At 48.4% G+C, this 27,020-nt stretch overlaps 1 protein-coding gene across 4 annotated transcripts in view; it reads left to right on the plus strand.

Moving 5' to 3' along the window:
- Positions 1-317: 317 nt before the first annotated feature.
- DIP2C (disco interacting protein 2 homolog C) overlaps positions 318-27,020 on the plus strand; it is a 187,091-nt gene continuing 160,388 nt past the window's right edge. For all 4 annotated transcript variants that reach the window (XM_075997603.1, XM_075997604.1, XM_075997605.1 and 1 more), the window contains exon 1: positions 318-563. In XM_075997603.1, coding sequence (XP_075853718.1) covers positions 479-563 — 85 coding nt within the window. In that variant the 5' untranslated portion in view covers positions 318-478. The remainder of the gene's footprint in view (positions 564-27,020) is intronic.

The raw sequence follows: 27,020 nt of genomic DNA on the forward strand, positions 1-27,020 counted from the left end.
GCCGTTTTTCGCATTCAGCCAGGGGGCGGCGAGGCGCGGGCCGGCCCGGAGGCCCCCGCTGGACCCGGGGAGCCCGCGCGTGGCCGGGACGGCCCTCCCCCGCCGCGCGCCCCCGCCCCGCGCGCCCCTCCCCTGCCGCGCGCCCCCGCCGCCGCGTGCCCCTCCCCTCCCGCGCGCTCCTCCCGGTGCGCGCGCGGCGGCGCTCCCGCGGCAGGGCGGGCGGGGCCGGGGCCGCGGCGGCCGAGGCGCGGGGCCGCGAGCGCGCGCGGGGCGGGCGGGCCGCGTGGGGGGCGCGCGCGAGGCCGCCGTGGCGGGGCCGCGCGGAGCAGGCGCGAGGGAGGAGGGAGGTCCCTGCGCGCCCGCCGCCGGCCGCCCGCGCCCGCGCCCGCCGCCGCCTCCTCGGTGCGGTTCCGCTGGGCGCGAGGAGCGGCCGAGACCGCCGCCTGCGAACAAAGGGAGGCCGCGCGGGCCGGCGAGCATGGCGGACCGCAGCCTGGAGGGCATGGCCCTGCCGCTGGAGGTGAGGGCCCGGCTGGCCGAGCTGGAGCTGGAGCTGTCGGAAGGTAACCAGGGCCCCCGCCCGTCCTCCTGCCGCCCGAGCCGTGCCCGCGGCCCGCGCTGTCCCTGGGAGGGCCGGGGCCGGGGCCGGGGGGCGCGGGCCTGGGCGTGGGGACGCGGCGCCGCGTGGTGGCCCCCGGGCCGGGGCGGGCGAGGTGCGTCCCCGGGCCGGGCGCGTGTGCGGCGCGGCCCCCGCCCTCCCGGCCCCGCCGCGGCCGTGCGGCGACCCCTCCGCGCTGCGGCGGGGCCTGGGCGCAGCGTGGGGCGCGGCGAGCGAGCGAGCGCGGGCCGGCGGCCTTGCCGGTGCGCTCTGCCCTGGCGGGGAGCGCCGCGTCCTTGCTGCCGCAGCGGCTGCGGGGCGGCCTTGCCGCTGCCCGGCCTTGCGCGGGTGCGAAACTTGCCGCTGGACTTTGGGGTCTGATCCCGGGGTTTGGGGCGCCCTGGCCTGCGCCCCGCTGTCACGGCCCGGAGGAGGGCACCGCCGGGTATTGTTCGTGCGCGTCGCGATGGGGAGGTTGGGCACGGTGATCGCAAAACCTCCTCCCCTAGGCCGGTTTCCTGCCCGGCTCCCGTCGTGTCAGATTTCGGGTTTGTGACAGATTCGTTACCGCGGGTTCACGAGTGGTGTGGACGCGCTCTCATTTGCTCCTAATGGTGGTGGTCATGTGCTCGACTGTCATAAGTTTCAGGTCGGGTTTGGCGAGGTCTTTAAAAAAAAACCCACAAAAAAACCCCCACCGAAGTTCCAAAATGTGCAAGGGTTTAATGTACGTTTAGGAGCCACCGGCTGGGCCAGGGAAGGCCGCCGCGGTTACGCGCGGTGGGGGTGGGCCGGCGCGGCTCGCGTTTATATTTGGAGCAGTTGGGCATGGCGAACTTTTTTTTTTTCGGTAACGGTTTTGTGAGGGCCGGCAGCCAGAAAGTGAAGCCATTCGTGCCAAATTTCATCGGCGGGGAGGAGCCGATGTCGAGTTTATGTTTTCCCTTTTAACACTTTGAGGGCGAGGCGGGCGGCAGAGACGTGGGCCGTGTGGTGGGGTCGGCTGCCTTCGCAGGTCTCCGTGGCCTGCACGTCCTTTTACTTCCCGGTTTCAGACGTGGGGCTGCGCGAGGCGCTCACCTGGCGCCCGGGAACCTGGAACGGCGGTGGCCAGGAGAGTGGCAGTGGCCACCCTGAGGAGCCAGGGTGACGGGGGCGCATGGCCCGCCCCGGAGAGGACCTAGGGCAGGATGCAGGTGGGGACAGCCTTAGACGAAAGCCGGCAGGTAAAGTGTGCAGCGTGGGCAGGTGTGTCTGACCGTATCAAATACCTGTTAGGAAACCTTCCCATGTGGTTTGCTGTTGTCAGCCTCAGGGTAGATTTCGTCCCTGGAGTCGCTGGTCCACGGCACCCCGGTTTCCCCATTTACACAGCACCCTGGCCATGCCCTACCTGAGGACAGGGACCACTGCCCTGTCTGCATGACACAAACCTGAGTGTCACTCTCCCCCCTGTGTGCAAAGCGTGGGCCACCCAGCCTGCCCGCAGGGCCCACCTCCGCTCACTGCCCGGTCGGAAGTCGGCTCACACTTGTTCCTGGCCCGAGTGACACCTGGGAGCTTGTGTCCCCCTGCGTTCAGAGCAGAGGCCTTTTTAGGTGACGCCACTCACCTGTCACCAGCAGTGGTCTCTCTCTCTCTCTCGGAGGGTGAGTGATAAGTTCTTGCCGCCCAGAGGATGGAAAAGCCACTGTGTTTACACGCGGGAAGCCCAGTATTGTTTTCTTTCTGCATACGCCTTGCTGAGACCTCACCTGAGCACTTAAGGATGAAACCTCAGTCCCCGCTGCTCGGTCCGTAGCTGTGTCACTCATCTTCATTTTAGCAAATATTTATTTTGAAGTGTGGCTTTGTCCACATTGAGTTTATGTAGCTGTGCCTTCAGGTCATTTGGAGTTTTATGTCTTGAAACCACATAGAATAATAGTTTTACTGGCACAGATCAGCAGAATCACCTTGTTTTCTAGTATTGCTTAATAGGAAACCCAGAACTGAAGGATCAAGAATCCCAGCGTCTCTTTACGTTGTAGAACTTAAAAAAAAAAAAAAAAACAACAAAAAAAACTCCGCAACGTACATATCCGCTTTCAAAGTGAAAACTGGAAAACAGTGTTAGTGCTGAATTGTTTCAATATGTTGCTTTCACATCTTATCTTTAATCTAAAAAAAATTCAGGTGGAGAGGCTTCTTTAAGCCGGTCATCATCATTGTATATTAAAGTATCAGAAAATATTGTAGAAACATGTGGATTTTCCAATGCTGACTTCTTACAGAGGAGGATGGGGAAAAATTCCATTCGAAGCACATAACATAGATTGAAAAAAAAAAAAAAGAAAAGGAAAGAAAGGAGAATATTAATACCCTTACAGTTTTTGTGTGGGCTGCCAGGCTTTAGTGAGTTGTATGTTTTCTACATTTCTGGACACTGGTCCAGTTTGGGTTTGCACTGTCCACCGAGTGCTCTTGCAGACAGTAGTGTTGTTCTTATTTCACTGGGTTGTTTTCTGCTTGGTGAGGGGTTGCAGATTGGCTTCCTGGCTGCAGAACTCAGATTCTCACTCCTTCTCTGCTGCCGCCTCTTTCTTGCCGCTGCCTGCCCTGAGCTCCCTGCCCCTCCGGGAACAGCTATCAGCAAATGCAGGAGCTTTCTGTGGGCAGATGGGGTGACAACCCCTCCCCCCCACCCTGTGAGTACCAACAACCTCCAGTCCCATCAGGATGAGCTCACTTGTGTGGGGTCAGGCCGTGTAGACCTGCTCACACTGGGGGCTGAGTGGGAGCCGGGCTGGGGGCCACGCAGCAGGCCAGGGGTTGGTGGTTCTTTTCTTTCTCTCCTTTCCCCAGATGAACCTTCCTTCCCTTCTCTCACCTACATTCTTGCCTCTTGGAATTGTGCGTTTTCTGTTTGGCTTTAAAAAGTCCTAAAAAGAATTTCATTAATGAGTGAATAAACATCATGTGGCTTAAGGAGAAACTTTAAATGGAAATGCCAGGCAAATTGGAGAGATCACAGAAAACTTCCCAATAAAGACAGACACTTGTCCTTTTTTTTGAGACAGAGTCTCGCTCTGCTGCCCGAGCTAGAGTGCCTTGGCGTCAGCCTAGCTCACAGCAACCACAGACTCCTGGACTCAAGCAATCCTCCTGCCTCAGCCTCCCGAGTAGCTGAGACTACAGGGATACACCACCATGCCCAGCTAATTTTTTCTATATATTGTTAGTTGGCCAATTAATTTCTTTCTATTTTTTTTTTTTAGTAGAGACTGGGTCTCGCTCTTGCTCAGGTTGGTTTCAAACTCCTGACCTCAAGCGATCCTTCCGCCTTGGCCTCCCAGAGAGCTAGGATTACAGGCGTGAGCCACCGCGCCCGGCTCCCAGACTCTTGTCTTATTAAAAAAAAAAAAAAAAAAAAAAAATTCAGTGGTTGCTTGAAACATAGGAACTAAGTTTCTCTGTTAACTGATCGCTGATTTTGGGGGCGGTGCATGTTCTTCCAACACCGGATTTGGATCTGCAGAAGGAGCTGTTTCCCACAACTTTGGGAATGGCCGAATTCTCATTTTGATGGAACTCAAGACAACTGCCTCAGCCTGTGAGAACCGTTTGGTTTTTGGAAAAGGGAAGTCTTTTTAAACCATGTAGGCTCCGCTTTGTAATGTGTGGCTTTTTAGTTGTTCGTACGTCACACGCCTGCCCACTTGTTAACTTGCGCGCTAATGGGAGTTATTCAGTTCATGCTTTGCTTCCCTGATAATAATATACCAGATTACTTCAGCTATTATTAATAGTTATGTTCCATAATAGAGTCCAACTTAACATTTTCTCAGTGAGTGTGAAACTGCTGGAAGAAGAAGGGGGTGAAAGCTCACTGAAATAAAGTCGGTCCTCCTCTGTGTGCGAGGCAGGGAACCAGTCCTTTCTTTTCATGATGTAGATGAGCGTTTACGCTTAGCTTACACATTCCTGTCGCCCAAAGAGAGAAATTTCTCTCTTTTTTATTTTGAGACAGAGTCTCGCTCTGTTGCTTGTACTAGAGTGCCGTGGCGTCAGCCTGGCTCACAGCAACCTCCAACTCCTGGGCTCAAGCAATCCTTCTGCCTCAGCCTCCCGAGTAGCTGGGACTACAGGCATGTGCCACCACGCCCGGCTATTGTTTTTTTCTATATATTTTTACTTGGCCAATTAATTCCTTTCTATTTTTGGTAGAGACGGGGTCTTTCTCTTGCTCAGGCTGGTCTCGAACTCCTGAGCTCAAACGATCCTCCCGCCTCGGCCTCCCAGAGTGCTAAGATTACAGGTGTGAGCCACCGCACCTGGCCCCAAAGAGAGAAATCTTAAAAAGATGGCCAGTTGGAAGGTTTGTGAGACTTTGGGGGTGGCGTTCTCAGGGCTCTTCGGCACAAGAGCACAGATGGGCTTCCCTCTAGAACTCGAGTTCTATCCCCACCTCCTCCATCACCTGCACGTTCCTTGGTGGTCCCATTGCTAGACCCACACCTGAGCTCACATTTGACTCTTAGGGCCACCTCCGAAAGCAGGCAGAGGGTACCTGGGCGTTTCTGATGCCACTTGAACTTGGTACACATTATTTTCATTGAAAGGAAATAGTTTACTCTGGAAAACAAATGTTTGAAAATAATGTTTTCCTTCCCAGCCTCATTCATAATTTGTTGCAGTTGAGTAAGGGGAGGGAGGAATGGACCCATAGATTGAGGAAGACAATAGCTGTGGTGCTGTATAGAGCTACTTCGTGGAGTCAGGCCTTAAATCTATCAAAGTTTTACCTTGTTCCATCTGTCTGACAGTTGTCACAGATGACTGCAAGGATTATGCTGAATGAAATGGGAGTATTCGGCATGATACATTTAAAAATATTGTTACCTGTGTTTTTAAAAAATACACTTATAGGCCGGGGGTGGTGGCTCACGCCTGTAATCATAGCACTCTGGGAGGCCGAGGTGGGAGGATCGCTCGAGGTCAGGAGTTCGAAACCAGCCTGAGCAAGAGCGAGACCCCATCTCTACTAAAAATGGAAAGGAATTAATTGGCCAACTAAAAATATATAGAAAAAATTAGCCGGGCAGGGTGGCGCATGCCTGTAGTCCCAGCTACTTGGGAGGCTGAGGCAGGAGGATCACTTGAGCCCAGGAGTTGGAGGTTGCTGTGAGCTAGGCTGATGCCACGGCACTCTAGCCCCGGACAACAGAGTGAGACTCTGTCTAAAAAAAAATAATAATAATATATACATATATATACTTACAAAATGGCAGCATTGATATGTGGGAGTTTTGGTGCATAAATGTGAGGACTTGGATTTTTTAAGAGTTCTTCAGAGTTATTAAAATAATTTGATCCTAATGTTCTTTTTTGGATGAATAATTGTTGATGGCAAATTCAGCCAGGAAGCAGGGAGAGTAAACACACACACACACACACACTGGAGGCACAGATCTGGGAGGTTGCTCCAAATGCTAATAAGGATGTTTGCGGAGCGGCAGTCACGCCGCTTAGATCTGAGCTTTCCGAGGGCGAAGTTGTAGCAGGCTGTGTGTTTCGTTTCCTACTGGACCCGTAGTTTGATGTCCTTGTTATGGTTTGGAGGCTACAGGCTGTTGGATGTTATGAGTCACTTTTGGTCTTCCTCCTCCCAGCCTTTTTCAAACGGGTTGTCTCTTTTTTTAGAACTGATTTTTTCTTTTTTTTTTTTTAAAAGCAGTGATTTATAGGATGAGTTGTAGCATTCTTCTGAATTGCAAAGACAGCGTATTGAATGCTCTCACTGTTGGTGCCATGCATATCCAGTGACTCACTGGTTCAGGTCCTAGTCATATTATTAAGATCATTTCTAGTTCTTCCTCAAATTACTCAGACACTTAAAAAAAAAAAGGCAAGATCTTGGTGACAGTCATTTGACTTAGTTTTGCATATTGGTATTTGTCTCCCCCCCCTTGCAAAATGGGGAACATTTTGTCTTTTGTGATGTGGAAGGCTTGCCTCTTGGGTGATGTGGTTGGTTTCTGACCATGTTTTATTGGGCTGGCGTTCTTCCCTCGTTCCACTTCCTCACACCTCCACTTCCACGCTGCCAGCTTTAATTTTCCTTCTTTTATGATTGGTTTTAGACGAAGATTGCCTTCTCTTTTGTTGCTAGAGCTCTGTGCTTTTCTGCTGAGGGTCACGCAAAAACTTGTCCTGTCTCAAAAGAAGTAATTGCATCCACTTGTCCTTGGTCGTGATAAATATTGCTCTTGAGGAGAAGACTCTGCTTGGGAACCCGGCCACCCGGCCGGTGTGGCATGAGGGTTTGGGGCTCAGTGTGCCAAAGGAATGCGCACTCAACCTCTCTGGACTTCTTCTTCAGAATCCAGTTGGGTCATTGATTTTATTTTATTTTTTGAGACAGAGTCTCGCTTTGTTGCCCAGGCTAGAGTGAGTGCCGTGGCGTCAGCCTAGCTTGCAGCAACCTTAGACTCCCGGGCTCAAGCCATCCTCCTGCCTCAGCCTCCCCAGTCAGCTGGGACTACAGGCACGCGCCACCATGCCCGGCTAATTTTTTTCTATATATATTAGTTGGCCAATTAATTTCTTTCTATTTATAGTAGAGACGGGGTCTCGCTCTTGCTCAGGCTGGTTTCAAACTCTTGACCTTGAGTGATCCTCCTGCCTCAGTCTCCCAGAATGCTAGGATTGCAGGTGTGAGCCACCTTGTCTGGCCCAGTTGATCTTTTTAACGGAATCACCTGGTTCCTCAATCACATGTTTTTCTCTATTTTATTTATTAGAGAAATAATATAACATTAACAATTGCAAAATAAAAAAAAATTTATGGAAACGTATGACCTCTTCCAGTCTTTGTCTCTATTATTAAGATCATTTTAACTTTAAAATAGTTTGAGTCTTGACATCCATATAATTTTGTATCATTTTACCTTCATTGTTATGATTTTTAACCTTTGGGTTGACATATCTCATTTTATTTGACCATTTCTTGCTGGTGTTTGGTGTAGTTTTCTTCCCTCTAATGAAAATCTGGGTGCTTGACTGGAAGGTTTCACATGATTTAAGGCAGGGCCTGAGCTGAACGGTTTGTAGATTTGAGGAGGATGGTGGCCAACTACCCCTTTTCCTGGAATTGTTCTCTTTTTTGTTGAGACAGAGTCTCACTCTGTTGGCCAGGCTAGAATGCCATGGCATCAGCCTAGCTCACAGCAACCTCAAACTCCTGGGCTCAAGCGATCCTCCTGCCTCTGCCTCCCGAGTAGCTGGGACTACAAACGTGGGCCACCATGCCCGGCTAATTTTTTCTCTATATATATTTTAGTTGGCCAATTAGTTTCTATTTTTAGTAGAGACAGGGGCTCTCTCTCTTGCTCAGACTTGGTCTCCAACTCCTGACCTCGAGCGATCCTCCCGCCTCGGCCTCCCAGAGTGCTAGGCTGACAGGCGTGAGGCCCCGGGTCTGCCCCGACATTGTTTTCTTAAGTCACGTTGAACATGTGCTTGATTCTGAGAACATTGTGACTCCCTGAGGTTAATTACAGAGTCAGGGCTGGAATCACCTCAGCATATTGCTTGGGGCAGAGGAGGGAAACACGAACTTTGTCCTGCAGGGCAGCCGTCTTGCTCCAGAAATAGGGTGGTTTGAAGCCCACGATCAGCAGATGGGAGGTCAGAGTGCACGACTATATCATATTATTTACTCATTTAACAAGCCCTTGTCGGATACCTGCTCAGTGCTCTTAGCACTCACAGAGTGGAAGACCGTACCCTCACTATTCTGCAAGCAGAGAGACTTTGTCTCTTTGGGTCACCTGTGCCCCAGCTCCCAGCAGGTCCGAGGCAGGTACCAGGGGGATGTCCACGGACACAGCTTACAGCCAGGGCCATGCCAAGTGCACCAGCCTGGGGCTCTCACCCTTGGGAAGAGGAGGAAGGAGACTTGTCTTCCAGATGCTCACTTCTGTGCAGAGAGATAGACTGCACAGTCACCAGAGTGGAGCTCATAACACAGGCCGGGCTTGGTGGCTCACGCCTGTCATCCTAGCACTCTGGGAGGCCAAGGCGGGAGGATTGCTCAAGGTCAGGAGTTCCAGACCACCCTGAGCAAGAGCAAGACCCCCGTCTCTACTAAAAATAGAGCGAAATTAATTGGCAAACTAAAAATATATAGAGAAAAAATTAGCCGGGCACAGTGGTGCATGCCTGTAGTCCCAGCTACTGGGGAGGCTGAGGCAGGAGGATCGTTTGAGCCCAGGAGTTTGAGGTTGCTGTGAGGGAGGCTGATGCCACGGCACTCACTCTAGCCTGGGCAACAGACTGAAACTCTGTCTCCAAAAAAATAAAAATAAAAATGACTTTGGAGATGGGAGACCCATGTCCCCCAGAATTCCTAGCCAGTACTGTTTATTATTATTATTTTGAACACATATTTCTTGCATTTGAAGTACTTTGATGACATCCTTGGCCTGAGATTCTTTGCCCTAGCCCTTCACTGCTGCACAACCGCCACCAGCCACCGTACGGGGTTTCCCTCTCGGTCGGTTTTGCAGAGACCCAATCCCTCAGTCCCTGTTGTCATCAACCTCAGTTTGGGCCCCGCCCCACCTTGACTTACTCAGGCTCGGCGCAGCCTGGTGGGAGCACCCAGAGGTGGGCTTGGCACGAGGTCTGTCTGGGCCCACAGGCTTCTGCAACAAACATCAGCACAAAATTCCGTCCGCTTTATTATTGCAGCAGTTTTGCAATCTGCTACATGAAATGAGGCCCTCGGGTCATCCTCCAGAATAGGTGAAACTACCGGGTCAGGACACCCTAATTCCCAGCGTGTCAGGCGTCTGTGCATGGGCCTCCTGTCACCTCCTGGGTTGAGGCGGAGCCTCGGCTCTTGGCAAGCAGAGCAACCCTTTCCAATCCGTTTGATGTCCCTGCCTCTTTTCTCATCAAACTGAAGTTCGCTTACACCTGTAAAGGTGGGAGCGGTGTGGGTTTACCTTGACCGTCTTTCTAAGGAAGTGTCAAGGGGGCAGAACAGATTTTTGTGGGCTGGTTTACCCGAAACGAGAATGGAATTGTAAACTGTGTCCCTTTTAAACCGTGGTGGGGCCGGGCGAGGTGGCTCACGCCTGTAACCCCAGCACTCTGGGAGGCCGAGGCGGGAGGATCAGTGCTCAGGGTCAGGAGTTCGAAACCAGCCTGAGCAAGAGCGAAAGACCCCCGTCTCTACTAAAAATAGAAAGAAATTAATTGGCCAACTAAAAATATATACAGAAAAAATTAGCCAGGCATGGTGGCACATGCCTGTAGACCCAGCTACTCGGGAGGCTGAGGCAGGAGGATCGCTTGAGCCCAGGAGTTCGAGGTTGCTGTGAGCGAGGCTGACGCCACGGCACTCTAGCTCAAGCAACAGAGTGAGACTCTGTCTCAAAAAAAAATAAATAAAAACCTTGTTGGAAGATTCTGGGTGTTTCTTAATGAGCAAAATGATACAAAGTGGGTTGTTAATTGCGGATTGACCATGGCTAGTTATGTTAGTGCTAAAATTGCCCAGGTGTTGGCAGAATGCAGCTTAGTGAGGAGGCTGATAGGATGGCAGGTGCGGCCAGGAGCAGGTGCGCAGGTGCGAGGCCTGGTGCTGCGGGGGAGGGGCGGGTGATCTCCTATTGGCTGGTTGGCACGAGGCCCGTTGGCTTGAGGTGGGGCTTGGATGCTTAAAGCACAGAACGCCTGGGGCTTGAAAGCACAAAGGTCGGCTTTTAGCGTGTGGGTGACCTTCTCCTGTGCCCCGTGACCCCCGTGGGTCTTTCTGGTTCCGTTTCGAGGAGTCTGTGCCCGGACCCGGTTCCCTGGGCTGGACCCCTGCGTTGTCCACCCAGCGGGGAGCCACCCGGCTGAGGGGTGTCCTGAACGTCCCGGGCCTCGTCTCGGGGTTCCCCCGCCGTGCAAGTGGGGTTAGCGAAACCCGCCTCCAGGAGTGCAGCGAGGGCCGGATGGGGTGAGTCGCAGCCCTGCTGGGAATATCCACCCTTTCCCTCAGGTGCCGTCCGCTGGGGCAGAGCTTCCCTGCACGGCCTGGGCCCGCGTCTTTCCTTGCCTCAGCGGCCTGGCCAGGTGAGGCGAGGCTGTAGGGCTTCGGGGAAGCGTGGGGGAGGAGACAAGGGAAAGCGCAGCCCCCACGAGCGGCAGCCTCTTCTTTTTATTTATTTATTTATTTATATTTATATTTTTTATTTTTTTGAGACAGTCTCATTCTGTTGCCCAGGCTAGAATGAGTGCCGTGGAGTCAGCCTAGCTCACAGCAACCTCAAACTCCTGGGCTCAAGCGATCCTCCTGCCTCAGCCTCCCTAGTAGCTGGGACTACAGGCATGCGCCACCACGCCCGGCTCATTTTTTCTATATATATTAGTTGGCCAATTAATTTCTTTTTATTTACAGTAGAGATGGGGTCTCCCTCTTGCTCAGAGCTCATTTCGAACTCCTGGCCTTGAGCAATCTGCCCTCCTCGGCCTCCCAGAGTGCTAGGATTACAGGCCTGAGCCACCGCGCTTGGCCTTCTTTTTTTTTTTTTTTTGTTTTGTTTTATTTATTTATTTTGAGGCAGTGTCTCACTCTGTCGCCCAGGCTAGAGTGAGTGCCGTGGTGTCAACTTAGCTCACAGCAACCTCAAACTCCTGGGCTCAGGTGATCCTCCTGCTTCAGCCTCCCGAGTAGCTGGGACTACAGGCATGCGTCACCACGCCTGGCTAATTTTTTCCGTATATTTTTTAGTTGTCCAGATAATTTCTATTTTTTTTTCCCCAGTAGAGACGGGGTTCCGCTCTTGCTCAGGCTGGTCTTGAACTCCTGAGCTCAAACGATCCTCCCGCCTTGGCCTCCCAGAGTGCTGGGATTACAGGCGTGAGCCACCGTGCCCGGTCTGGCTTTTTCTTTTAAAATAAAAATCAGAGATAGACTTTGAAGTCTCCCCAGCCTAGGTGAACCTAACGGCAGCACAGAAATTAAGGCTTCGATTATGTGCAGTCAGTAACTATCTTAGAAGCAACACAAAGCAACAGGGTGCAGTTGCCTCTTGAGCGGCTGGTTGTGCTAGACTCTTAGGAGAACATTATCAGGCTTTGAAAACATCCTCTGTTTTTATTTGCTTTGGAGAACATAATGGATGCTAATGAGCTGTTGGGATTTAGTCATACAGAGTCATCTTTAAGGAGCTATTTAAGCAAGGGGCAATTCGACACAATGTAAGTCATTAAAGCACACCTGTGCAAGGAGGTAGCTGTATCAGCCTGGCCAAGGTTGAAACTTTGTTGCAGATGCAATAGCTCTCAGGCCCGCGGTTACTGTTGCAGTCCTGGGTCACACAGGGCTATCCTGGAAACAGGAGACCTGGTGCAGCGGTGGTTTTCTTGATGTTTCATTTTGCTTTTAGCTAAAGTGACCATAGTCTTATTGGAGATGGCTCAGTCTACAACGGCCAAATGAGAAATAGCATTCGAGTGGTTGTTATTTTTAATTGACAACATAATTGTACACATTTATGGGGTACAGTGTGATATTTCAACACAGATATACATTGTATAATGGTTAAGTCGGTAATTAGCAGATTCATCACCTCAAATATTTATCGTTTCTTGATGTTGGGAACATACAAAACTCTCTCTTCTAACTGTTTGAAAATCAACAATAAATTGTTGGTCAGACCCGTGGTGGCTCACGCCTGTCATCCCAGCACTCTGGGAGGCCGAAGCGGGAGGATTGCTTGAGCTCAGGAGTTCGAGACCAGCCTGAGTGAGACCCCGTCTCTACTAAAAAATAGAAAGAAATTAGCTGAACAACTAAAAATATATATAAAAATTTAGCCGGGCGTGGTGGCACATGCCTGTAGTCCCAGCTACTCGGGAGGCTGAGGCAGGAGGATTGCCTGAGCCCAGGAGTCTGAGGTTGCTGTGAGCGAGGCTGACGCCACGGCACTCTAGCCCAGGCTACAGAGTGAGACTCTGTCTCAAATACAAACGCGAAAATCAAAAAACAATAAATTGTTGTTAGCCATAGTCACACTGTTGTTCTGGAATGCTAGAATTTATTCTCCCAACCTGGATGTAGTTTCGTGTCCTGCCCCTCCCTCCCTCCCCAGTCCCTGGTAACCCTGCTACACTGTCCATGTCTACCAGGTTAGTGCTTTAAGCTTTCTGATGAGTGAGACGCGCAGCATTTTTATCTTCCTGTGCCTGACTTCACTCAACAGCACGTCCCCCAGGCTCATCCATGTTGCCACGAATGACAGGGCTTCATCCTTTTTTTTTTTTTTTTTTTTTTAATGTCTGAATGGTATTCCCTTGTGTGTGTGCCACAGTTTCTTCTTCTTTTTTTTTTTTTTTTTTTTCTGAGACAGAGTCTCACTCTGTTGTCCAGGCTAGAATGAGTGTCATGGCATCAGCCTCGCTCACAGCAACCTCAAACTCCTGGGCTCAAGCGATCCTCCTGCCTCAGCCTCCCCAGTAGCTGGGACTACAGGCATGCGCCACCATGCCCAGCTAATTTTTCCTATGTATATATTAGTTGGCCAATCAATTTCTTTCTACTTATAGTAGAGACGGGGTCTTGCGCTTGCTCAGGCTGGTTTTGAACTCCTGACTTTGAGCAATCCCGGAGTGCTAGGATTACAGGCCTGAGTGAGCCACTGCACCTGGCCTGCACATTTTCTTGATCCGTTCTTCTGCTGATGGCCACGTGGGTCAATTCCGTGCCGTGGCTGCTGTGAATGGTGCTGCGGTAGTTGTAGGCATGTGGGCAGCTCTTGAACATGCTGACTCCCTTTCCCTGGGGTGCACACCTGCAGTGGGACGGCTGGATCACGGGGGGTGGGGAGGGGTGGGGGTCCGTTTTTAGTTCCTTGAGGAACCTCCATACGGTTTTCCATCGAGGCTGCAGTGTTTTACATTCCAGCCACCACTGTATAAGAGTTCCTCTTTCTCCACATCTTCACCAGCGTTACTTTTTTGTCTTTTTTTTTCCCCCCAAACTCACAGATTAAAAACAGTATATGAGAACATACAGTGCTTGGAAGAAAAAAAAAAAAAAAAAAAAAAAAAAAAAAACAGTATATATTTTTGTCTTTTTTTTTTTTTTTTTTTTTTTTTGAGACAGAGTCTCACTTTGTTGTCCAGGCTAGAGTGAGTGCCGTGGCGTCAGCCTAGTTCACAGCAACCTCAAACTCCTGGGCTCAAGGGATCCTCCTGCCTCAGCCTCCCAAGTAGCTGGGACTACAGGCATGCACCACCATGCCCGGCTAATTTTTTTTATATATATATATATCAGTTGGCCAATTAATTTCTTTCTGTTTATAGTAGAGACGGGGTCTCGCTCTTGCTCAGGCTGGTTTTGAACTCCTGACCTTGAGCAATCCACCCGCCTCGGCCTCCCAAGAGCTAGGATTACAGGCGTGAGCCACAGCGCCTGGCCTATTTTTGTCTTTTTTATGATAGTCATTCTAACAGGAGTTAGGTGATACCTCATTGCAGGTTTGGATGTTCATTTCCATGATGATTGGAGATGTTGAGCATTTTTTTTTTTTTTTATTTTGACAGCAGCCTGTATCTGTAGAGCATTTTTTTAATATACCTGTTGGTCACTGGTATATCTTCCTTTCGAGAGATGTCTATTCAGTTCATTTGCTCATTTTTTTTTTTAATTTTTGAGACAGAGTCTCACTGTGTTGCCTGGGGCTACAGTGCCGTGGCGTCGGCCTAGCTCACAGCAACCTCAAACTCCTGGGCTCAAGTGATCCTCCTGCCTCAGCCTCCCGAGTAGCTGGGACTACAGGCATGTGCCACCATGCCCGGCTAATTTCTTTCTATTTATAGTAGAGAACGAGGGTCTCGTTCTTGCTCAGGCAGGTCTCGAACTCCTGAGCTCAAGCGATCCTCCCGCCTCAGCCTCACAGTTCTAGGATTGCAGGCATGGGCCACCACGCCTGGCCCATTTGCCCATTGTTAAATTGGAATATTTGGTGTTTTTGCTGTTGAGTTCCTTGTGTATTGGGATATTAATTCCTTACTGGATGAATAGCTTGCAGTTGTTTTCTCCCATTACACAAACCGTTGCTTCACTCTGTTGATTGATTCCTTTGCTATCTAGAAGCTTTAGTTGATAGACTCCCATGTGTACGTTTTTGCTTTTCTTGCCTTGCTTTTGAGCTCTTATCCATGATATCTTTGCTCAGACCAATGTCCTGAAGCATTTCCCTTACGTTTCTTCTAGTAGTTCTGCAGTTTCCAGTCTTATGTTTAAGTCTTTAATGCATTTTGAGTTGGTGTTTGTATATGGTGAGAGGTTCGGGTCTAGCTTCATTCTTCTGCATGTGGATATCCAGTTTTCCCAGCACCATTTATCGAAGAGGCTGTCTTTTCCCCAATGAATGTTCTTGGTGACTTTGTCAAAAACGAGTTGACTATAATATAAATATGTGGATTTGTTTCTGGGTTCTCTGTTCCCTTGGTCTATGTGTCTTTTTTTTTTTTTTTTTTTTTATGCCAATACCATGCTGTTTTTTGTAGTATATTTTGAAGTTTGGTAGTGTGTGATGTCTCAAGCTTAAAACATTGACCTGAAAGTTCTTTTTACTCAGGATTGCTTTAGACACTCAGGGTATTTTGTGGTTCCATATGAATTTTAAGATTTTTTTTTTTTTTTTTCTATTTCTGTGTGGAGTGTCATTGGTATTTTGATCAGGATTGTCTTAAATCTGTAGATTGCTTTGGGTAGTGTGGTCATTTTTAACAACATTAATATTTCCAATCTACGAACATGCGATGCCTTTCCTTGTTTGTGTGTCCTCTTTAACCACTTCAGTACGGCGCTCACCGGCCGCGAAGCCTCGCCCACAGCCGGCACTCACGGTCCGCACGGGGGTCTGCGCCGTGCATTGACGATAAGTCCGTTTTGCTCTTGTGCGATGAGGAAAGCTTGAAAGCACCGAAAGCTCGTTTCACTTTACAGGCTGCTTTACTTGTAACGTAAATCAGAATAGGTAACATAGACATATATGTTTTCATTACGTTATTTTTAAATGTTCACAATTTTATTTTGATACATGAAAAATTAGAAAAGTCATATCACAGCTGCCGGCTAAAGTTGGCGCTCGGCTGTGCGCGTTCATCTGTGGCTGTCGGCTACAGTCGACGCTCGTACCGAAGTGGTTAATTTCTTTCATTGGTGTCTTACAGTTTTCCTTGTAGAGATCTGTCGCCTTCTTGGTTAAATTTATTTCTAGGTATTTTATTTTTTGTGGCTATTGTAAATGGGATTTTTCTTTGCGGTTTCTTTTCCCAATAGTTCATTGTTGGTGTGTAGAAATGCTACTGATTTGTCTGCTGATCTTTGTATCCTGCAACTTTGCCGAGTTGTTCATCAGTTCTAAGAGTTTTTTATTTATTTTTTTTATTTTTGGAGTCTTTAGGTTTTTTATATGTGGGATCGTATCTTGTGCAAAGAGGGACAGCGCGACTTTCTCCATTCCAATTTGGGTGCATTTTGTTTTCTTCTCTTGACTGATCGCTCTGGCCGGGACTTGCAGAGTTGACTGAGAGTGGGGAGAATGGGCACCCTTGTCTTGTTGCAGATCTTAGAGAAAAAGCTTTTAGCTTTTCCCCATTTAGTATGAGGTTAGCTGTGGGCTTGTCATGTATGGCCTTCATTGTATTGAGCATGCTCCTTCTGTGCATAATTCATTGAGAGTTTTTGTCATAAAGAGATGTTGAATTTTATCAAATGCGTTTTAGGCGTCTGTTGAGATGATCGTATGGTTTTGTCTTTCATTCTGTCGATGTGATCGGTGTATCCTGTTGATTGATTTGCAAGTGTGGCCCCCTCCTTGCATTCCTGGCACAAAGCCCACTCGATCATGGGGTTTGATCTTTCTGATGAATTGTTGGATTCAGTTTACTGATGTTTGCTTTTTTAATTTTTAATTTTATAAAAAAATTAAAAATTTCTTTTAATAAAAAATTTAATTCTTTTTAATTTGTGTTTCTCATACATGTGCTAATTTCACTGATGTTTTCTTGAGGATTTTTGCATCTGTGTTCATCCAGGATGTTGGCTTATAGTTTCCTTTTTCTATTGTGTCATGGTCTGGTTTTGGTATTAGGGTAATGCCGGCCTTGTACAGTGAGTTTGGGAGAATTTACTCCCCTTCGGGGTTTTTTTTGGGAATTGAGAAGAATTGATATTACTTCTTTTTTAAAAAAAAAAAAAATTGGTAGTGGCCGGGCACGGTGGCTCACGCCTGTAATCCTAGCACTCTGGGAAGCTGAGGAGGGCGGATTGCTCGAGGTCAGGAGTTCGAGACCAGCCTGAGCAAGAGCGAGACCCCGTCTTTACTATAAATAGAAAGAAATTAATTGGCCAACTAATATATAGAGAAATAATTAGCCTGGTACGGTGGCGCATACCTGTAGTCCTAGCTACTGGGGAGGCTGAGGCAGGAGGATCGCTTGAGCCCAGGAGATTGAGGTTGCTATGAGCTGGGCTGATGCCGCGCACTCACTCTAGCCTGGGCAACAAAGCGAGACTCTATCTCAAAAAAAAAAAAAAAAAAAAAAAATTGGTAGCATTCAGCAGTGAAGGCATCTGTTCTTGGGTTCTCTTTGTTGGGAGACTGATTACTGATTCAAACTTGTTGTTTTCAGGTCTTTCTTTTCTTCTAGGTTCAGTCTTGATGGGTTGTACATGTGCAGGATTTATCTGTTTCCTCTAGATTTTCAATTCCTTGATGTATAGCTCACAATAGTCTCTAAGATCCTGTTTATTTCTGTAGTATCTTTCTATTTCTGCCCGTTGTAATGTCTTTTTTCATTTCTGATTTTATCTGGGTCTTTTCTCTTTTTTCTTTTTCTTTTTTTTTTTTTTTTGAGACAGAGTCTCGCTTTGTTGCCCAGGCTAGTGTGAGTGCCGTGGCGTCAGCCCAGCTCACAGCAACCTCAAACTCCTGGGCTCGAGCGATCCTTCTGTCTCAGCCTCCTGAGTAGCTGGGACTACAGGCATGCGCCACCATGCCCGGCTAATTTTTTATATATATATCAGTTGGCCAATTAGTTTCTTTCTATTTATAGTAGAGACGGGGTCTCGCTCTTGCTCAGGCTGGTTTTGAACTCCTGACCTTGAGCAATCCGCCCGCCTCGGCCTCCCAGAGAGCTAGGATTACAGGCGTGAGCCACCGCGCCCGGCCTTCTCTTTTTTCTTAACCTACCTAATGGTTTGTCAATTTTTTCTTTTCAAAATACCAACTTTCTATTTCTTGGGTCTTTTTTTTCTTTTAAATCTCAGTTTAATCTCATCTATTTCTGCTGTGATCTTTATTATTTTTTTCTTTCCACTGCTATTGGGTTTATTGCTATTCTAGCTCCTTGAAGAATATTGTTGATTATTTGAAAACTTTCTACATCCTTGATGTAGGAGTTTATGCTATAAACGTCCCCCGTAGTGCTTTTCGTTCTTATTCCATAGGTGTTGGAATGCTCTGTGTTTCTGTTTTCATTTGTTTCAAGTCATTTTTAAATTTCCTTCTTTATTTCTTCGTTGACCCATTAGTGATTTAGAAGCATGCTTATTTCCATGTGTTTGTACAGTTTTGAAAGTTCTTCTTGTTATTGATACTGTGTTTCCCCCAAAATAAGACAGGGTCTTATATTTATTTTTCCTCAAGAAGATACTCTAGAGCTTATTTTCAGGGGATGTGTTATCTTCCCCTCAAACCTCAGCTTGCAGCACGCACAGGGTGGCCGGGACCTGACAGGGGGAGCCGACCTTGTTGGTGGGGCTGCCCGCACCTTTCCGGTCCCCTCTGGAACAGTCGCTGTCATGACGGGGCGGATGAGAAGGGCTGCTCGTCTTCTTTCCCGCTCTGGACAAAATGCATGGGTTGTGCAGATGCGCTGTGCAGCCACGCCCGTCACTAGGTCTTATTTTCGGGGTGGGGCTTCTATTGCACAAATGCTTAGAAATTCTGCTAGGGCTTATGTTATGGGTAGGTCTTGTTTTTGGGGAAACACAGTACCTTAGTTTTATTCCATGGTGGTCAGAAAAGTTGCTTGGTATGATTTTGATGCTTTAAAAGAAATTGGAGACTTATTTTTTGGCTGACATATGGTCCATCCTAGAGCATGTTCCACGTGCTGATAAGAATGTGTGTTCTGCAGCTGTTGGATGAAATGTCATGTGAACACCTGTTAGGTCCATTTGGTCTAAAGTGTGGTTTAAATCCAACGTTTCTCTGTTGATTTTCTGTGTAGAGGATCTGTCTGGTGCTGACAGTGGAGTGTTAAGGTCCCTTACTATTGCCGTATTGGAGTCTGCCTCTTTTCTTTAGATCTAATGATACTTGCTGAATGTATCTGTGCGCTCTGATATTGGGTCCGTACCTACCCACGATTGTTATATCCTCTTGCTGAATTGACCCCTTTATCAATATTATGTTGCATAATGACCTTGTCTCTTTTTACAGTCTTGACATGAAGTCTGTCTTCTCTGAGAAAAGTGCAGCTACTCTTTGGTTTCCATCTGCGTGAATATCTTTTTCTCCCTTCACTTTTAGTCTGTCTTTACAGATGAAGTGAATTTCTTGTAGGCAGCACATATCTGGGTCTTGTTCTTTTTTTTTTTTTTTTTTGGAGACAGAGTCTGGCTCTGTTGCCCAGGCTAGAGTGAGTGCTGTGGCATCAGCCTAGCTCACAGCAACCTCAGACTCCTGGGCTCAAGCAATCCTTCTGTCTCAGCTTCCTGAGTAGCTGGGACTACAGGCATGCGCCACCATGCCCGGCTAATTTTTATATATATATATTTTTAGTTGTCCAGCTAATTTCTATTTTTAGTAGAGATGGGATCTCCCTCTTGCTCAGGCTGGTCTCGAACTCTTGACCTTGAGCATTCTGCCTGCCTTTTCCTCTCGGAGTGCTTGGATTACAGGCTGAGTTTTGTTCTTGAATTCATTCAGCCACTCTATCTTCTAACTGGGGTGCTCGGGGTTATTTTGCTGTTGACCTCAGAGCCCAGACTCTAAGGATTTCTCACTTAGTTACTTGTACACAAATTAACCTGAAAGGGAAATAGAATTTTTCTCCCATTCCTTTGTAGATGGCAATGGATTATTATTTTGGCTTCTATACAACTAAGGAACTCACAATACCTGTTGGTATTTTAGAATTTCTCCCCTGGTTTTAGGAAGAGAAAATACCTAATGGGTTGCTGGCATCATTCCATGGTTATTTGAATATCTTAAGAGTTTCCTTTTCATGTCTCATTTTCTATTTCTCCCCTGCGAACCTCCTTAATTCTGACTGTGGACATGGGGCAAGAGGAAGTAGCCTTGAATTTCCCTCCTTCCTTAATGACTTGTTGAGTTTAGTGTTGTTTTAATTTTTTTGAGACAGAGTCTCACTCTGTTGCCCGGGCTAGAGTGCCGTGGTATCAGCCTAGCTCACAGCAACCTCCAACTCCTGGGCTCCAGCGATCCTCCTGCCTCAGCCTCCCCAGTAGCTGGGACTACAGGCATGGGCCACCATGCCGGGCTAATTTTTTATATATATTTAGTTGTCTGGCTAATTTCTATTTTCAATAGAGACAGGGTGTCACTCTTGCCCAGGCTGGTCTCGAACTCCTGACCTCGAGCAATCCGCCTGCCTCGGCCTCCCAGAGTGCTAGGATCATAGGTGTGAGCCACCGCGCCCTGCCTGAGTTTAGTGTTTGACACAAAGAGGATTCTAGATAACATCCACACTTCACGGAAAGTGTGTCAGTCACACGGGGACTTTCTAGAAGTGTCGGACAGCATCCCGTCTCCCGTGGATTTGGAGAGAGCTCGTTGGGAAGAAGTGCCCCTTGGGTGGGTCCTGTCACTCACAGCTGCTGGTTGGGGTGTTCACGCATGGACAGAAACTGAGGGACTGCGGCCTCGGTGGATCATGCTTGACAGTTCAAAAAGTTCTATTTATTATGGGCACATAATCGTTGTGTGTATTTATAGGGCATGCCGACGGTTTTGATGTTTAGGGTTTGCTCTTGAGAGATACCGTGGGATGAGAGCAATATTTAGAACGCGGACATTCCCTGAAGCAGAGATTACAGCACACGCTTTCTGATTGCCCCTGCTGGCCCGTCTTCAGCTGCCCTCATGTTGGTCTTTTTTCCGTCCTTCTAAAGTACTTTCCGAGGAGGGGGACACTGTCCTCTTTGAACCGAAGAGGAGTCTGCTTTTCACGTGGTCACAGACTCCTCACGAGCACTGGGATCTTTGGTTTCCAGGAGCATTTTCAATTCCAGCACAGACCTTGCGTCTTCTAGAGGCTTATTTACTCTTTTTTTTTTTTTGAGACAGAGTCTCTCACTCTGTTGCCCGGGCTAGAGAGCCGTGGCATCAGCCTAGCTCACAGCAACCTCAAACTCCTGGGCTCAAGCGATCCTCCTGCCTCAGCTTCCTGGGTAGCTGAGACTACAGGCATACGCCACCATGCCCGGCTAATTTTATATGTATATATGTATATTTTTTAGTTGTCCAGCTAATTTCTATTTTTTTTTTTTAGTAGAGATGGGGGTCTCGCTCTTGCTCAGGCTGGTCTCGAACTCCTGAGCTCAAACAATCTGCCTGCCTCTGCATCCCAGAGTGCTAGGATTTACAGGATTATTTACTCTTAGCCTCCAGGTTGGGGACTTGGCCTTGGCCTCTGAGGCCGCGGCAGGAGCCCATGCTCCGTGTTCTGGGGAGGGTGATCGTGACGCCCCTCCCAGCCGAGCAGCGTGTCCACGGGGAGGGCTCCGCTCTGTCCCCCTTGGTCCTGGTGCAGTGGAGGCTCCGGCTGCTCACTTTCTCAGCTGCAGCCTCCAGAGCGTCACATCTAAGATCTAGGCACGTGGCATTTCTCTGCACGGTTCCTTACGTTGTCTGTGTGCCTGAAATTTTTATATGCTGGTTACGGAGGACAGACAAAAGAAAACGCCAGCCCCTTTGGTTTAACTTTTCTGTGCATCCTTCAGAATCGGGAGGCTGGCTGCGATTGAGTTTTATCAGAAGTCTTAATCTTTTTGGTTTTAAGAGAGACACAACGCTGTTAATTCTTGGTTATGTCATTTCTGGGAAAGGACTGCTCTAAATGAGCTTCCGGGAATGACCCCTCTGTAGCGTCTCTACAGGAAAAGGGTGACCTCGCGGAGCTTCCCCGCTGCCAGCGAAAGCGATTGTGATCGTTGCTAAGCATCCACCCGTCGCTCACGCCGCGATCAATTTTTAGTTCTTTTGTGCAGAGTGCTTTTGTTGCAAGTTAAGTGCCCTTCTGTGTGATCGCGACCTGCACAGGTCTTCCAGGGATGGGGGCCACGTTTAATGCACGTGTGAGCCCTGCTCACCTGTGGGCGCCCCACCCCCAGAGGACCGGAGTCTCAGTGCGGGTGGGGCTTTTAGGTCAGATGTTGTGTGTGGGTGTGAACCAGGTCTGGTGTCTGTCCCCGGTGGAGGGTGTGGTCACGCACCGTGTTTCCCCCAAAATAAGGCAGGGTCTTATATTTATTTTTCCTCAAGAACACACCCTAGGGCTTATTTTCAGGGGATGTGTTATTTTTTTTTTTTTTAAGTACGATACAACCATCTGCATTGATTCAGATACAGTTCAGTCATCATCTTCTGGAACATCATCATCACTCTCCAAACCCCGAATTCCTTCCTGAATGTCTTGCGACTCTGTTTCCTTTAGAACCATTGGCCCCGATCTCTCCTGTCGAGCCATAGAGCTCTCACGGGGCAGATGAGAAGGGCTGCTCGTCGTCTTTCCCGCTCCGCGACGACATGCACGGGTTGTGCAGATGCCCTGCGCAGCCACGCCCGTCGCTAGGTCTTATTTTCGGGGTGGGGCTTCTATTGCGCAAATGCTTAGAAATCCGGCCAGGGCTTATTTTATGGGTTGGTCTTGTTTTCGGGGGAACACGGTATTTCCAGTCACTGCTTTCTGACCGTGTGCTGAGCGCTGCACAGGGTGTCTTGCATATGTGACCTTTTGCAGCAGTCACCAGCCCAGCATCACATATGTTTGACACATGGGGGCACCTGCTCAGAGAACTGCGGTGACTTGGCTCCACGCCAAGCGGGGCCGACCTTCGGGTCCACGTGGGTGTGGCCGCCTGGCCCGGCTCTGTCCGGAGCTGCCTGTGTCGGGACCACAGCTCTGTTCTCCCTGCCAGAGGCGCAGCCTCTCTCGGGGCAAATTAAACCCAAAGTCGGAAACAGTTTAAAAATGATACCAAGTTTCATAGTATATGTGGTCATTTTTCTTTTTTACATATTTACTTTATTTATTTTATTTTATTTTTTTAGATAGTCTCACTTTGTTGCCTTGGTTAGAGTGCCGTGGCATCAGCCTAGCTCACAGCAACCTCCAACTCCTGGGCTCAAGCCATCCTCCTGCCTCAGCCTCCCAAGTAGCTGGGACTACAGGCATGCGCCACCATGCCCGGCTAATTTTTTCTATATGTATTTTTAGTTGTCCGGCTAATTCCTTTCTATTTTTAGTAGAGACGGGGGTCTCGCTCTTGCTTAGGCTGGTCTGGAACTCCTGACCTTGAGCGATCCACCCCCGTTGGCCTCCCAGAGTGCTAGGATCACAGGCATGAAGCATACATATTTACTTTTCTATACCCTAAGTGATATGTTTTTTTCCCACCTGGTGTAACAACTCAATCACCACCCATCACTGGTACAAAATCCCATGAAGGATATTTTAGGAAAATGTGGTCTCAAAAGTATACTTTGTTTTCATAACCGTAATTTGCTTAATAAAGTTGTCAGGATTGTGGCTTTCTCTGTTGTTTTTATTTTTAGATCTTGGAGAGAAAGCTATCTAGTGATTACTCACAATTATGAAAACAATCTAATGATCAGAGAATCTCGTTGGAACAAATATTATATCTTCTTTTCCCTTCCATACATGAAAAAAAATCTTTTTTTTTTTTTTTTTCTTTGAGACAGAGTCTCGCTTTGTTGCCCAGGCTAGAGTGAGTGCCGTGGCGTCAGCCTAGCTCACAGCAACCTCACACTCCTGGGCTCAAGCAATCCTGCTGCCTCAGCCTCCCGAGTAGCTGGGACTACAGGCATGCGCCACCATGCCCGGCTAATTTTTTATATACATATCAGTTGGCCAATTAGTTTCTTTCTATTTATAGTAGAGACGGGGTCTCGCTCTTGCTCAGGCTGGTTTTGAACTCCTGACCTTGAGCAATCTGCCCGCCTCGGCCTCCCAGAGAGCTAGGATTACAAGCGTGAGCCACCGCGCCCGGCCGAAAAAAAATCTTAATCCAGGCAGATGCTGGCAGGATGATCATATTTAAAATGCATAAGATTTTTGTGTGACACTTGGTCATCTCTGGATATTGTCTCAGGGAATATTCTAGAACATCGTCTTTACTCTCATCTGTTTACACCCTACCCTGCTTTGCTTATTCCTGTTTGCACCGGAATTCTGAATCCATGTATGTGAGATAATTCTACACATGTGTACGTGTGCACATGTATGTATACAAATATGCCTTTTCCTTCAGTGTGGGCTGAAGTATTGTTGGACAGTGACACCCTCCCATTCCTTAGTCAGAAAATATGTAGCTCCCAGTTATTAAAGGCGGGTACTCCAATATCAGGAATCCTCGAAGATTTTTTTTTCCTGTTATATTAAATACATTCCAAAACAAAGATAGTTTTCCGTACTGTATATTTACATTGGACTTTCCTACAAACATTAGTGTGAATGTTTCCCATGTATTGGAAATTTCATGCCCAGTATAAGCATTAAACGTGGAATTTTGATTCTATCTTCAGATCATTTTTGCATATCTATGCTTGCACCTGTTCTGTGAGCTATAAAAACCACTCAGTCTTGTTCTAGCTGTTGCTGTGGCTGTCAGTACAAAAACAAGGTATTTGCTGGTTTATGTGTTTTTGTTTTGTGACGGAGTCTCGCTCTGTATCCCTGACAAGAGTGCTGCAGCTGTGTCAGCCTAGCTCACAGCAGCCTCCAACTCCTGGGCTCAAGCGATCCTCTCGCCTCAGTCTCCCAAGTAGCTAGGACTACAGGTGCCACCACCACACCCAGCTAATCTTTTCTAGTAGAGATGAGGTCTCGCTCTTGCTCAGGCTGGTTTCGAACTCCTGACCTCAAGCGATCTTCCTGCCTCAGCCTCCCAGAGTGCCAGGATCACAGGCGTGAGCCACCATGCCCGGCCTGGTTTAAGTATTTAAAAAATAAAGCTGCCCCTGATCTGCATAATAGCCCAATCTTAAAGAAAGATACAATTTGACTTTTAGTAGATCATGTTAATGTGATTTTCTGTGGCTGGCTAATTCACACTGCATTGTGAATTAGTTTTACCTTTCAACTTATCTTCACGATACAGCGCGGTTCAGACTTTAGGTCCAATGAAGGTGTTACCATTGCTGGTCACTTAGACTAACTCTCGGTTTTTGGGAAGTGATCAGCATAGAGTCACAGCTTTATATATTTTTTTATTTTTTATTGAGACAGAGTCTTGCTCTGTCACCCAGGCTAGAGTGCCGTGGCGTCAGCCTAGCTCACAGCAACCTCAGACTCCTGGGCTCAAGCGATCCTCCTGCCTCAGCCTCCTGAGTAGCTGGGACTACAGGCATGCGCCACCATGCCCGGCTAATTTTTTCTATGTATTTTTAGTTGGCCAACTATTTTCTTCCTATTTTTAGTAGAGACGGGGTCTCGCTCTTGCTCAGGCTGGTCTCGAACTGACCTTGAGCCATCTTCCCACCTCGGCCTCCCAGAGTGCTGGGATTACAGGCGTGAGCCACCGCGCCCGGCCAAGTTGCAGCTTTAAATGTGTGACCTGGTTCTGAATTCTAGGTTCCCTCTCGGGTCACCTCTTTCTCCTAAATCTTCATCCTTCCTCTGCCTCCTCCTTTCCTTCCATTTTGTCGCCTTTCTGACTCATATACCTGGAAAAGTGGGTGTGTTTGTATCTGCCGTGAGTCTTCAATAACTTGTAGGGAGAGCTTTTACTTTTGAGCAAGAGAGACCCCTAAATAAACTCTCATATTGCCTGAGCATCCTTTGTTGAGGACTATCTTTGGAAAACTTTAAGCCTTTTTCCTTGGATTTTGGCGGATCTGTCTCTGCCCCACTGGTTGCCTTGCAGTCTGACTTGCACGTAGACTCACCAACCCTGTTTCTGGACGGATTATGTGCAGAAGAATTAACGCAGAGCTTGGTGACTTCCCCGGGCGTTTTGTTTTTTGAGACAGAGTCTCGCTTTTGTTACCCAGGCTAGAGTGAGTGCCGTGGCATCAGCCTAGCTCACAGCAACCTCAATCTCCTGGGCTCAAGCAATCCTCCTGCCTCAGCCTCCCCAGTAGCTGGGACTACAGGCATGCACCACCATGCCTGGCTAATTTTTTCTCTCTATGTATATTAGTTGGCCAATTAATTTCTTTCTATTTATAGTAGAGACGGGGTCTCGCTCTTGCTCAGGCTGGTTTTGAACTCCTGATCCCAAACGATCCGCCAGGCGTTTGAGGCTGACTGTGGTTTGCTCCTGGGAGCACTGAGGGTCCTGGCCTTGGGGACCACCCCACTCCCAAGCGGGCGTGTAAGATGGGAAATGGGTGTAGTTCTCTGTCATCGCAACTCACGGAGCAGGCGGCGAGGACATTTCAACAGGGACAGCAGCTGGAGATTGGGACGTGCCGTCAGCGTGCATGTTGGGCGGCCTTTCTGTAAACACTGGCTTTTGTCAGACCGTGGAAACTCTGCTCAAAGTTTTCTGTTTTATGCTTGCACTTTCTAGAGTTTCTTACAGGATGTCTTTGCTTACAGGATAATTGCTTTAGCAATAAAACCGCTCCCTGGAGATTTAGATCGCACAGGTTTGTTATGCGATTTGTTTGCTGGTTTACTTAATCCCAAATATAATGGACTTTAAAAAATAATTTTTTTTTTTTTTTTGAGACAGAGTCTCTCTCTGTTGCTCGGGCTAGAGTGCCGTGGCGTCAGCCTCGCTCACAGCAACCTCACACTCCTGGGCTCGAGCGATCCTCCTGCCTCAGCCTCCCGAGTAGCTGGGACTACAGGCATGCGCCGTTGTGCCCGGCTAATTTGTTTTCTATATATTTTTAGTTGGCCAATTAATTTCTTTCTATTTTTAGTAGAGACGGGAGTCTTGCTCTTGCTCAGGCTGGTTTCGAACTCCTGACCTTGAGCGATCCTCCGGCCTGGGCCTCCCAGAGAGCTGGGATTACAGGTGTGAGCCACCGCGCCCAGCCCCCAGCCTCAATGGTCTGCTAAGTGGCTAAGCACGTTCTCCCCCACGCTGACATGTGCTCAGGCGGAAGCGTGCACGTGTTGCGTGCACACGCCCACGCACGCAGTGTGGTCA

Source organism: Microcebus murinus, chromosome 25, assembly GCF_040939455.1.
Source record: "Microcebus murinus isolate Inina chromosome 25, M.murinus_Inina_mat1.0, whole genome shotgun sequence".
NCBI classification, from domain to species: Eukaryota; Metazoa; Chordata; class Mammalia; order Primates; family Cheirogaleidae; genus Microcebus; species Microcebus murinus.